We start from the raw sequence: 12,649 nt of genomic DNA, 5'->3' as shown, positions 1-12,649 counted from the left end.
AGCTCTTAGCGCAATGCTAACACATGACCATTCGCGTACACGTGTGTCGGTGTAAACAGGAACAGGGTAGACCTGCAGTTGTAGTAACGCTTTACGTTCCCTGCTGGTAGTCAGGTTGTGAAGGATAAGAAGCAATCAGCAAACGAATGCGTATCCGAACACCTCAGTTTCCGCCTGTTCCAGAAGATTTCGTGTTGGCGGCAGGCGTGAACGAAGCATTGACGGGTTTTCAAAGTTAAAATGTGGACGTGTGGATGTGGCCTGAATCTAAAAACAGCCCTCAGTGAAAATTATGGAAAACAATTTGATTTAAATATGGATATCACCTGATATAATTATAATTTTAACCTTAAAATTTTGTATTTTAGACACTTTAACCATAAACTTATATAAATTATAACAAATACAACCAATATAGAACTTTTTGGTATAAAATGTCTGTTTTGTGAAATAAGTTTTCATATCAGCAACCAAAAACTCAGATACGTCAGTGAAAGGCTTGTGTCTCATCGTGTCAGCGGACAAATATGCTTTTAATTCTGATGTTCACTGACTCAGCTGCCGTCAAACTAGAGGCCAGAAAATGAAATAAGTAAAATTCTTCACAAAGCTACGATGGAACAGAGTGTGAGTTTCTGTGTTTGTGCATCAAACATCTGTCCTCGCGGAAGGACGATTTTAAAGATTGTGTGGGCAAACTTAACTCTAAGGGGCTTTTCTTTTAGTTTTCCTGGAATGTTTGGACTTATCCTCCATCCATTCGCATATATTTACATATCCGACTCATTTCGTCTGCAACATTCGGCGTCAGTGACTTTCGATATCTAGGAGTTTATTTGGAACCTATAGAGAACTCCTGCTGGCGGAGACATCGCTGACATTCCCGGCAGTGGAAAACTATGGAATGATTGTGCTATAATCTTGTATTTACAAGTTTTTTTTATAAATCAGGGTAAAGTTTTCACCGTCTGAACTTGTGGGATCTTGAGGAATGCTTAAAGTGGCTCAGCTCAAAAAAGATATAAATTTAGAGCTTTCAGGTGCGAGCGGCGAGACGTCTGCGCATCTGTTCGGTGAAGAGGTAACAAAGGGGGGGTTGAGGGGTTCGTTTGAAGTATTTGAGATCACACTCTTTGTCGGAGAAGGCAGAGGACGGACAGATGCCCCCTGCTGAGCAGCAGGGAGACGTGGACTAAAGATTCAGAAAAGAAACGGCGTGTGCATGTGTGTGTGTGAATGAGGAATAATTATCTACACAGATCGATGAATGTATGTCTGTGATTCAGAATAATACCCCTGGCGTCATATGAGTGCTGGTTTAGTCTGGGTGGGGTCAGTCTCCGAGAGCAGCTGAAGCCTGTGAAAGGCATGATGGGAGGAGACGGGGGGGCGGAGGGTTTCTTAATATCATTTGGTCTTTAGTTTTCCCACCTCGCCGTTCAGCTTGCCCTCCTTCGCCAGCTTCTCGTTCAGTTGGCACAGTTGGCGAAGGAAGCCGTCGTTGGGACCGATCTCTCTCTTATGCCTCACGGTGGCCACCGCCAGCCGGGCGTCCATCTTGTGGCGGAGCATGAGGTAAGCGACGACCATGGTGGGAGAGCGGCTGTAGCCTTCTCTGCAGTGTACGTACACCTTCCCTGCAGGACAAAGATACAGAGTTCAGAAATGCATGTTGAGATTTATCTGATAAATAAATACACGTTTTATTTCAACGTGTAAATATGAGAAAATGCTGCAGGACTTGGACGTCATGGTGGTTTCTTAGAACAAAAAATACAATAAAACAAATTTAAAAAAAGGAAACAAAGGAGAGCAGGAGTTTGGGGAACATATGCTGTGAGCAAACTTGTCTAGCGAAGCACTTTCTGAGCCAGAAGATGCAAATACAAGACCTGACCTCTGCTGCAGACTCGGCAAAGTCAATCATCTTCACTGCAGCCTCATCTCACATCGATTCCTCGTCCTGCGTAAAGGAACAACTCTGCGGGAGCACACAACACGTATGATCCCTGTCCTGTATTTGTATTGTCCGCCCTGTTTGTCTTGTTTGTGTGTAACTTTCTTTAAAGACGAGATGAAACCTCAGGAGGGATTCCACTTGGCAGCTGATGTGTCGGGCTCAGGTCACATCTGCAGATTCTGCACTTTATCTGAAACCCGAAACCGATCCGTGTCGCTCCCATGGTATTATTCTCACATCGCTCTCCTCTCCGCTGTCATACAATCTCCCTCCATCCACTCCTCCTCTCTCCACTCCTCCTCTCTCCTCTCCACCCCCATCCTCTCCTCCTCTGTCCTCTGCCAATGAGACAACCTCTTCAGTATCTAATCTCCCTGCCACAGATCAATGTTGATTCTACTGTATCCTCTTGTTTGACACACTGCGTCGCTCAATACTTGCCAATTTTTCCTTTCGTCCTTCTCTTCCTCTCTTCTCTCATACGTTAACTCACTCTTTTTATACGCCTCCACCGATCCCTGCAGTTTCAGGTAACTGTGACCTTTAACCACCCAAACCTGATCAGTTGGTCTGTGACTCTAAGTGAACATCAGTGGCAAATTTCTAAGGAGTCTCTCGAGGCGTTGTTAAGATAACGTGTTCAAAAGGCAAAACATTTGAGAGTTTTTAACCTGAAAACGTAATAATAAAAACAAACTGACGGTAGAATAAACTTAACTTTAGGTTATAAGACAAAAAAAACGTGAGCTAAAAGATGCTGAAAGGAACAAGATGTTTCTTTGTGGGTTCGTCTCTACATCTTGAACTCTGAATTAAAATCACATTTCTCCTCCGGATTAAATGAGCTGATGATTTTGCTGAGAGGTTCTCGTTATAAATCTGTGCACAGATGCAGGAGGAGTTTGTAAACACGACCAATTCCCCAGTGTGACATTCTTACGAACAATGCACTGATGCGCTTCCTCGTTAAAATCCTGCAGCCGTGACCTTTTGGCTGCTCAAAGCTGAGGGGTCAGAAAATGTCAAAGATAATGTTGCACAATGGAAAACTACAGAAAACACAGGCAGCAGGAGGTGAGACACCTTCTCCTGTTTCTGCTCGTCCTTCGTCCTCTTCACTCCTTTCTCCTTCACCCTCTCGTTACAACACAGAAGTCCCCTGGGATTAATCTGCTGTAGAATATTTATATATCAAATGTCTGATTTCAGTCTAATTTCCCTGGTGGTTTCCTGTTTCATTCTGTGTCACAGCTCCTGTTGAGCACAACTTAGCTAGTGTTTAAAAAAGGAGGCGGAGCTTTAGCACTACAGGTGTGATGTGCACGAGGGACGTGATCTGATAATGGAATGTGGAGCAGGGCTCCGGAGTGTATCTGATTTAGCCTGAGACGCTGAGGACCATCACCACCACCACCACCACCACCATCATCATCATCATCTCCCTGCACAGATCCACAGCACTGAAACCCTCACAGAGCATGAAATCTTCTACACTTTGTTAGACCAGCAACAGTCTGTACTTTTAAGGAACCATTGCTCATCGCAGGTAAACTGACGAAGCTATAAGCAGAAATATATGAAATACAATAGAAGATGTTTGGAGCCGAGACACGAAATTCCTTTCAAGCATATTTCGCACACAGTGGGACGTGTTTGTTCACTTGTTCCCTGACGCGTCCTGCAGGTTTCCACCAAGTTTCGTGGACACAAACGGACAGGGGCGAAATCATAACATAACAAAATGAATAAGTAAACGTACCTTTTCCGTTATTGTGCGCTAGGGCCTTGTCGATAAAATCAGCCCCCTCCTCGAAGAAGGCACTGAGGTGGAACTGCTCCGTGTCATTGGCCTTGATGCCGTGGTACGTGATGCCGGTGCCGGCGTAAAACTCCGCACTGGTGTTGACGTGCATGAAGGAGGTGCCCTCCGCCACGTTGAGGATGTGCGTCACTCCGAGTTTCTGCAGTCGCATGGCATTCTGGGCTACGAACCTGCGTGGGCGAGACGAGGTCCATGATCACAGCGGAACAATATGGAAGCAAAGACTGAAACAGAGTTTGTGTTCTCGTAAAGACTTTCTGTTCAACACAAAGTGATGAGCACACGGCAGCAGAACAAGACATCTCGGACAAATAACAGCACTAATAATAACACCTGACAGATACTTCTCTGAGAGGAACACAGCGCGTCAGCACTTTTTATTTTAAAGTGATATCCTAACAATGTAGGTTGCATCTTTTACGACGATGCATGTGGCAGCATCGCAGCGTCTCTTGCTACGAGGCCAGGTATCTGCAGGTTTGATGAACCGTCAATGCAAAAGACAAGACACTGTCTGTTTAGAGGAATGATTTTCATTATTTAAGAATATTAATAATAAATATAGTGACACAAATACACATCCGCACCACATGCGGAGAAAACACACTATACACCTAACACACAGGGAATCCAGCGTTTGGCTGCTGTCGTCTGATTGGCTGAATGCCTGTGTCCACTGCTGCGCTCCAACCTGGCAGCGTCCATTGATTCTGAATGAAATGCCTCGTTTGTAAACGTTACATTAAAGTTCTATGGGGCATTTAGAGTCGCTAATTAACCAAATTGAATTTATGTTGAACACAAAAAAACACGCCGCAGCTGCTAAGCACATCTGATTCTTTAGTGACGCTGTGGATTCCAGAATTATGACAAATGAAAGTATCTGATCTGTGTTTGCTTTATTCGTATGTGAGCATCATAAATCTCCAGGCGGAACCCTGTGTGCTGGCAGCGACGTCTACGTTTATTGCCGTGTCTGCTTACAGTCAATAAGGAGCTGGCGAGGCGAGGTGACCCTGCAGCTCCCTGGAGGTGAAGTCCTGCAAAGCCCCCTCTGCAAGAACTAATAAAACAAATCCTCTCTGCCACCATTTTGCTTTACAGCCACAAGAGGAGAAACGCAGCGACCCAACTGCTCACGGGTCAGTAACGCTGCCATCTTACATGTTTGTGTGCATTAAGATAGAGTGTAAGCATGTGTGCATGAATGACTGAACATGTGTTCACTGTACGTCCATGCAACTCCATGCAGAGCAGCACTGGGTTCAACTGAGTTTAAACCCTCTCTTCCTCTCTACCTGGCCAGTCCCTGCCTCCTCCACCTCCTCCTCCTCCTCCTCACCCTGGGATCTGCAGTCCCACAACATCCATTATTAAAGAGCAGCTTCACAAAGAGCCAAAGTGTTCCTCGTAGCAAACAACCACACCTTACGTCCGTCCCTGAACTGCACACGGTGGGTTCAGAGTGCTGACGGCCACAGATCTGAAAACAGGGCAAGAGTTCAGGAAATATTGTGATTTATTCAGGGACGAGAGCTTCGTACCGGTGCTGTGCAAGTCAAAGTCTCATTCAGCTGGACTGACGAACAACAGAAGAGTTTTTACCCTTTTATTTCTATTTGATTCGATTTGTCTTGAACCTCTATTCGTGCTTTTTTTTTGTATTTTACAGCACTTTGATCGACTCTAATATAAATGTGCTTCATAAATAAACTGGACCTGACCTGAAAAAACACTAATTTTAAAAAAACCTCCACAGTTAAACTATATATTTTGAGCTAAAAATGGTTAATGGGTTTGACTCCTGCGGGATCTCATGAACATTTGACAGGTTTAATGAATATTCTCGGCTCTAATTTGACTCGTGTAATTAGACTCCAGCGTTTCGATCCTGCTGTAGCATCAGTGCATCTGTTTGGATCCTATTTCATCAGCCAACTACACAGTTTCAGTTGTAACAAGGTGCAACTAATACGAAACCTCAGCAGAAAGGCTCAGTGGGTCCCAGTGGTGGGAACAGTGGACAAGGCTCAGGCTCTAATCAACAATCAATATCGCTTCTCTCCGGCTGAGCCATTTGTGCGATCAGATTTCTGTACGCTGGCCTTGTTTGGACACTCTGTGATGTACTCTAATATTGAAACACTCCACTAATGGCCTTTGATAAGAGAATGTAAAGCAAAAAACTCTTTTCTCCATAATCAGTCAAACATAATTCCTTGATCAGACATGAAAACCTCTCTCTCGTAGAGCAGCCCCGCACATCAGAGTCTCTCTTTCACGCCCGCAGCGTCGCGGCGATCTGCTTCGTCCAAGGCTTCGGGACCGCCAGCACTTTGTTTGGAGACTTGGCCGAGCGGGTTGGCACATTCAGATTGATTTTGTTGTAGCTCTGAGGTACAGTAATGTGCTTGTATTTCTTCCTCCGCTCCGCTGGCAGAGACTGGAGCCAAACGATGCAGAGCGCAGAGACACTGTCTCACCCCTGGGTCGGTTCTCTACCATGAATCCATAAAAGTGAGATTAAGAGCGGCTCTGTAAAAGCTTATATTACATTACAAGTCAGATAAAACACATTTGAATTTTTTTTTTTGCTGCTTCTCACCGGGTGTTCCGACAAAATTGACACTTGAAACCTGGAAAGGCTTTGTGGGTATTTTTGATAAAGAATAAAAATAAAGGTCCAGTGTGACGGGTTCAGGGTTTATAAAATGATGATGGACTATTATTTTATCATCAACCACGATTCAACCAGCTTTACCTGTGTGAATGTTTAATCTTAGTGTTTGTCTATTTATCGTAAATCATAACATTGAAGAGAATCACTGAATCACAAACTGTGACCTGGCGACAACGTTTCATACCTGATTTCTTCAAACATGACTTTAATTTGAAACTGTGGCTCGATCAGCAGCCGACATGAGCGAAGTCTGAGATGTTTTTCTTCGTCTCTTTGTCTTGAAGGCGGATTATTGTTCTCGTACACGATCACACACGCAGGAAATACCAGGAACAGTTTCCTGTGGAACGCCACGCTGTAAATTCCTGAGGATTCTGCATTTTCATTACAAAACCAATAGCAACCAACAACCACGGATTTATGTTTCTGCCACGTGTGACGTGAAAATGCAGCTCCTCCACTGCGTGTGAGTCTCACAGCTTCATGGGAGTTATAGAGCTTCACACACGGGGATTTATTAGTTTAATGTGATTAAACACAAAGAAAACAACGTGTTATTTATTTGAGCTACAGTGTTTTTGAGTTTAGTTCCGTTAAAGTCGGATTATACTGGTTTTAAAACTGTTATTTTCAGGTTTGATGTGGATCGGGGGGGGGGGGAAGTGGAAGTGGACGTAAGAAAATAAATAAACATAAACACATGCTCACATCTTTCCTACAAGTTTTTAAATTTCCCAAATATTGGGGCGTGGACTTTTTCCACAGTTGTGATTTGTCGTGTGTGGAACGCAGCCGCAGATTGTTTTGGTCAGACGTGTCCATGACAACAGGACAATGTCCGAAAACAATCAGTGGAGGGGTGGAGCCTGAGTGGAGCAGCAGGAGGACATGGCGTGTGTGTTGTTTACAGGACATCGTCCGGAGCTCTGTAACTCACTCGAGGAAAATAACTTTACACTTTAGCAATAATCAGACGTGATGAGGACGCGTGCAGTGGTTGAAGTTTACTTTGTGTTTGTCTGATTCGCTGTAGAGTTTTCTGAGAAACGTATTTTAACAATATCTACAGCCTGGAAACCCGTTCCCTCCTCATCACAGGAGCATGTTACTGTGTCCAGCTCTGTTCAGAGAAACACTACTGATGAGGAGGAGGAGGAGGAGGAGGAGCAGACATGATGGAGGGACTCCCTCAGGAGACACAGGTCACTTCTAGAATATCCAGGATTCTCTTGGTGACACTGTTGCACCTCCTCCAGCTGCGTGAGGCTCAATGTCGCCGCTGGTGCGTCGACGACGACGACAACAACAACAACAACAACCGCCTGTTGTCGTGATGACAAAGTGGAGGCGCCACAACAACGAGCCCGCCCTGTGTGCGTGCGTGCGTGCGTGCGTGTGTGCATGCATGCGTGAGTGAGTGAGTGCGTGCGTGCGTGCGTGCAGACATGCGACACGGTTGTCATTGTCGCGTCTGGAGGAGGAGGAGGATGATGAAGATGAAGAAGAGGGAGCGTCTCGGAGAACCGGTGCTACCTGTCAGACATCTCACCATGGAGGGAGGGATGGAGGGATGGAGGGATGGATAAATGGAGGAGGAGGAGGGTGACTCACGCGTTACCGATGTATATCCTGGGGAACACCTCGTTGAAGTGCTGCGTGGGGAGGCTGTAGAAGCCGCTGCCGTCGGACAGCAGCTCGTTGAGTTGTTGGACCGTCACCTCTCCGGTGCTCGGGGCCGTGACGTCAGCCGGAGCGGGCGGCGGCTGCAGCTGTTTGCTTGGACTCAGGTGTTTCTTCATCTTCTCCTTCCTCCTCTTCTTCTTCTTCTTCTGTTTCTCCTTCTTCTCCTTCTTCCTCCTCCTCTTCTGTCTTTCTCTCACTGACGCTCGCGCACATCCGGGGACACGCTCGCGAGCTGCATTCTTCGCTCCGCACGTGAGTTCGCGCGCGCGCCGCCTCCTCGGCCCTGAAGGTGTCTGACGGGGCGCGAGCTGCTCCGCCGGTTTATCACCGACACCGTCAAGCGTGACGTGGCGTCAACAGGTGGATCCGGTCAAACCCTTCACAATAAAAGCTTCCACTGAGCCACACTTTAATGTTTTGACATTTTATTCTACTTTTTGTTTTATTGTATTACTTTTGATGTTTTTTGGTTTACGAGGCCTCTTGAGAATTCCCTTTAAATAACTACGCGAATAAATAAATCATTTATTATTATTATTTCTATTGTTGTGTTATTATTATAAATGTTCAGTTTCAGGACTTTTATTTTGAAGAAGAACCCGTGCAGCTTCCTGGTGTGTGGTGTGTGACTTGACTCTGTCCACTGTCTCCAGCAGACACACCCCACCTACAGCAGCAGACATTCCGGAGACTGTCCTGAACCTGAAGGGGACATCAGGGAGGACAGGACACCGTGCTGCCTTCAGGTGCTGCTCGTAACATCCCGACATCACACACATGGCACATGTTTCATAACAGCACACTGACACTCAGCAGCAACACGTTCCTCCTCTGTGCAGGAGCTGCTTGTGGAGGAGACATGTTTTCTGTGCAGGACCTACAACAAGTGGTCATTATAAACTTTACCCTCCTGAGACAACAACGTCTTCCTGAACTCAGACTGTTTGAAGACGTTTTAAAAAATATATCTATTTATTTGAGCTCAGAAGGCAAAGGACAATAATAATAATAATAATAATAATAATACACGTTTTGGGATTTTGTATGAATTTAGATCTATGTTGTGTTGTATTTTATCTGGATCCTAAATCTAAATAATAATGATAATAATAATAGTGACATCTATCTATCTATCTATCTATCTATCTATCTATCTATCTATCTATCTATCTATCTATCTATCTATCTCATAAATCACCTTTATAATATTTATAATAATAAAGATCCAGTAAAATCAGAAAAAAGCCTGCAGTTACATTTATTGTCTTTTTTTTCTGGAGCAAATAATTTCCAGCAATAGAATAAAAATATCCAAACATTGAAATACGTGTCACTGGTTGAGTTTTTGTAATTTGGTTGCATCTAGTGGTGAAGTGTGAGACTACAACCTCGCCTCACCAGGGAGGCAGTGACTCTGTTCACCACTAGATGTCAGCACAAGCCTTAAAGAGGCTGTTTATTACATCTCATGGAGCCTGAACTCTGAGGTTGAAACACTATTTCAAAGCGTTTTAAAAACCCACTGAGACCTCTCATGTGATACTGTCATAATATCATAAATTATATATAAAACAAAAATGATGCTCTTGACCCACTTCACTTAAAGCCCCATGCCAGTCATCATTTCTGTTTCCATGGCGATGTATGCAATACCATGGCAACAACAGATCCTGGAAACAAAATTTGAGCTCCCTGTTGTGTGTGTGTGTGTGTGTACTTATTTTTTGTTACCTCTTTAGGACCCTTCCAGCACAAACACTGACCCTGTCAGGACCAGCAGACCTCACAGGGACAGAGCTCTCGGTCCTGAAGAGGCTGAACTTGCTTTCTGAGGTCCTGGTTAAGGTCGGAGGTCAGATGTGAACCGTGCAGATCAGAATGAAATGGTCAGAGTTCAGGTGAGGGAGACGAGGTCAAGGTCAACGGAGAGTAGCTGCACAAATCTCTGTGTGTGGGCATTGAACATTTTCTTGGCGGGTGACACAACATCTTGGATTTTGTATTACATCTTCTTTCAAACCTGCCGTTGTATTTTATTATCAGCAGCTGTGATGTTTTGCGTTTACAATCTACGCTATCGCTTCTTTTTATTGCCCGTTTAAAAAAGACAGAAAGAAACGTCTGCGGCCTTAAAGTGACATTAAGATGCAGAGCAGCTAAATTAAGGGAAGATTCTGCGATAGGACGTCACCACACGTCCCATCTGCCTGAGACAAGTCAACACTAAACATTGATTCAGTTGCATTTTTATTGGCAGTTTCTCCCTCATGAGGCCACACGACCAGTTAATCTGACGACCACCACCTGAGTCCCTCTGCAAATCAGCTCTCAGTGACGGGAGGTGGATTCATAATGAGATCAGACCGTGACCGGGATCTGGATAATATCTGATATTAGCTTTTCTATCTTAATATGAAAAACCCCAAGTGGAGTCTGTGACAGGCCGCTTAGAGCAACAACATCCCTAACATAGTTAGTCCCACCTGTAAATCTGTGCATTTATCATAAAAAAATACTATTTCAACATTTTTTTTACAGTTTCTTCACTTGGAAATAATCAATTTTTCGTTTCCTTGTCACCAAAAAATCTTTCCCCAGAGGATAAAAAGCAATTGTGGCTTGAGAGTCATTCATCAGCGATGCACTGGATTCAGGAAATATTCAGAGCGTCAACAATCCACACTCAAATACTCTTTAATGACAAAAGTGAAGTTTTTAAAACTGTATTAAAAAGGAAAAGGTGAATTAATCGACTCTTTTCGATGACACAGCTGCCTCTCATTAGTCTTGATCATCTCCTGTGACACATGCACCTGATTGGATGGGAGTCGGACTCACCTGCTTATATCAGGTCTCAGCTCACAGTCATGAGGTCGCAAACATTTTTGCTGCTTACATGTACGTTTTTGTGTGCGATGTTCTTTTGTTCTGAGTCATTCTCAGGTCAAAGACTGTGGGCGAAACATTAATGCATTGATGGGTTTTTCCTTTTAATGATTTTATGCTTTCAAAATATCATGAGCATATCATTTTTAAATGAAGCCCCTCACTGTCCAGGAAGCACCAGCAGAGGTCCACGTGTCACAGGCCCTGCAGCGTCTGCACTGCTGATCTGAAGCTAAATACAGAAACTCCACATCCGAGTTTCAGGTTTGTAGCTGAGTTACGAGAACATTCATGACCCCAAGGAACAGTCAATCTTCTCTAGATTCAGTGTCGACTCTTAAGAGAGAATAAAATTCATTAAAATCTAAAGTTTCCTCTCAAAGATCTTTCTGGATGAGAGGTTTCTACCCGCCAGCCTTTGCTTGATCATCCAGATGGTCTCTGCATGTGCTGTACTCTGTCACTGAGAGCTGCCTCCATACATGCTCACGCTATTGTGATGCATATCTGCACGTGTGCCTTTTAGCAACGGGCTCTTTTCACGGCAGAGTCTCCATCAATCTGAGCTCCTTTTATTCCCAGTGACCACCGCTCAGTCCAGCTCGGAGCCCGGGGCTTTTGTAGGACGTCGGCGGAAGGTTATTTGTCTCATGTTGGAGGATATTTAACAATAGACGTTTCTACAGCAGGAGGTCGACAACACTGATCTGTGATGGATGAAACCATCTGGAATCCTCGATTCAACGTGAGGAGACGAAGCTGATGATGAAAGATCTCAAAGTAAAAGATCAGGAAAGAGAAAATCTGAAGGGAAACTCAAAGTACTAATTATTAAAACAATTCTGACACTACTGAATAAATACTAAAAACACATAAACAAATAATACCACCAAAAACACAGAATGAATAATACTACCAGAAAATAACAATACTATAAAATAAAAAACAAAGGATGATACACAAAAAATACCAAAAAATGATATTTCTAAAATCACTGGTAGTGATTAATATTCGATGACAGAAAGATATGTAGCGACACTAAAGTTGAATAGTGAAGTGTAGAAAGTCTGAGTGATGAATATCTGCGGCTTTAAAAAACAGGTCATGTAGATGTGGGTTTACATTTTCCTATGTAACCAGATTATCTGATTATTCTGCTGTGCATTGTCACAACAATCCAGTCATTGTGATATAACTTGACCCAGTTAAATTATATAAGAACTTTTCAAATCAAATTCAACACAGAAACATTGTTTAACAAGTCAGAAACTTTGTATTACATAAGGACACATTATATATATATATATTTTATATATGAGTCAGACCATGTCAGCTCAGACAAACGGCTCCTCTTGTCTTTATACCCTCGTGCTCTCGTCCTGGGGCTCGTTACTTAAAACACGTCCGAACTCTGTGGCTCAATGACACTAAGGCCTGAACGGGCTCCGACACCAGAGGCCCCTGTGAGAGCGAAACACAAACGTGTCGGCTGTGGAGGTTCGTTGTCGTTTGTTTGTGGAGGATCTGACGCGGGACGATGTTTATGAGTTAAACTCAGAGCCTGATAATCACAGTGAGCTCGTACAAGCCGGTGTTTGATAATCACGGTACGACCTTG

General features: G+C 44.0%; 1 protein-coding gene across 1 annotated transcript; it reads right to left on the bottom strand.

Annotated features, from left to right (window-relative positions):
• Nucleotides 1–732: 732 nt before the first annotated feature.
• On the bottom strand, nt 733–8,490 carry dusp3a (dual specificity phosphatase 3a). Its single transcript, XM_069517414.1, has 3 exons — nt 8,074–8,490; nt 3,720–3,952; nt 733–1,637 (listed from the first exon to the last, which is right to left on the bottom strand). The coding sequence occupies exons 1-3, from the start codon at nt 8,259–8,261 to the stop codon at nt 1,408–1,410; spliced, it is 651 nt and encodes a 216-aa protein (XP_069373515.1). The 5' UTR covers nt 8,262–8,490; the 3' UTR covers nt 733–1,407.
• Nucleotides 8,491–12,649: the final 4,159 nt, after the last annotated feature.

The sequence above is a fragment of the Paralichthys olivaceus genome, chromosome 21, assembly GCF_024713975.1.
Source record: "Paralichthys olivaceus isolate ysfri-2021 chromosome 21, ASM2471397v2, whole genome shotgun sequence".
Classification (NCBI taxonomy): Eukaryota; Metazoa; Chordata; class Actinopteri; order Pleuronectiformes; family Paralichthyidae; genus Paralichthys; species Paralichthys olivaceus.
Note: the sequence above shows the minus strand (reverse complement) of the source record. Positions and strands in the feature narration are given on the sequence as shown.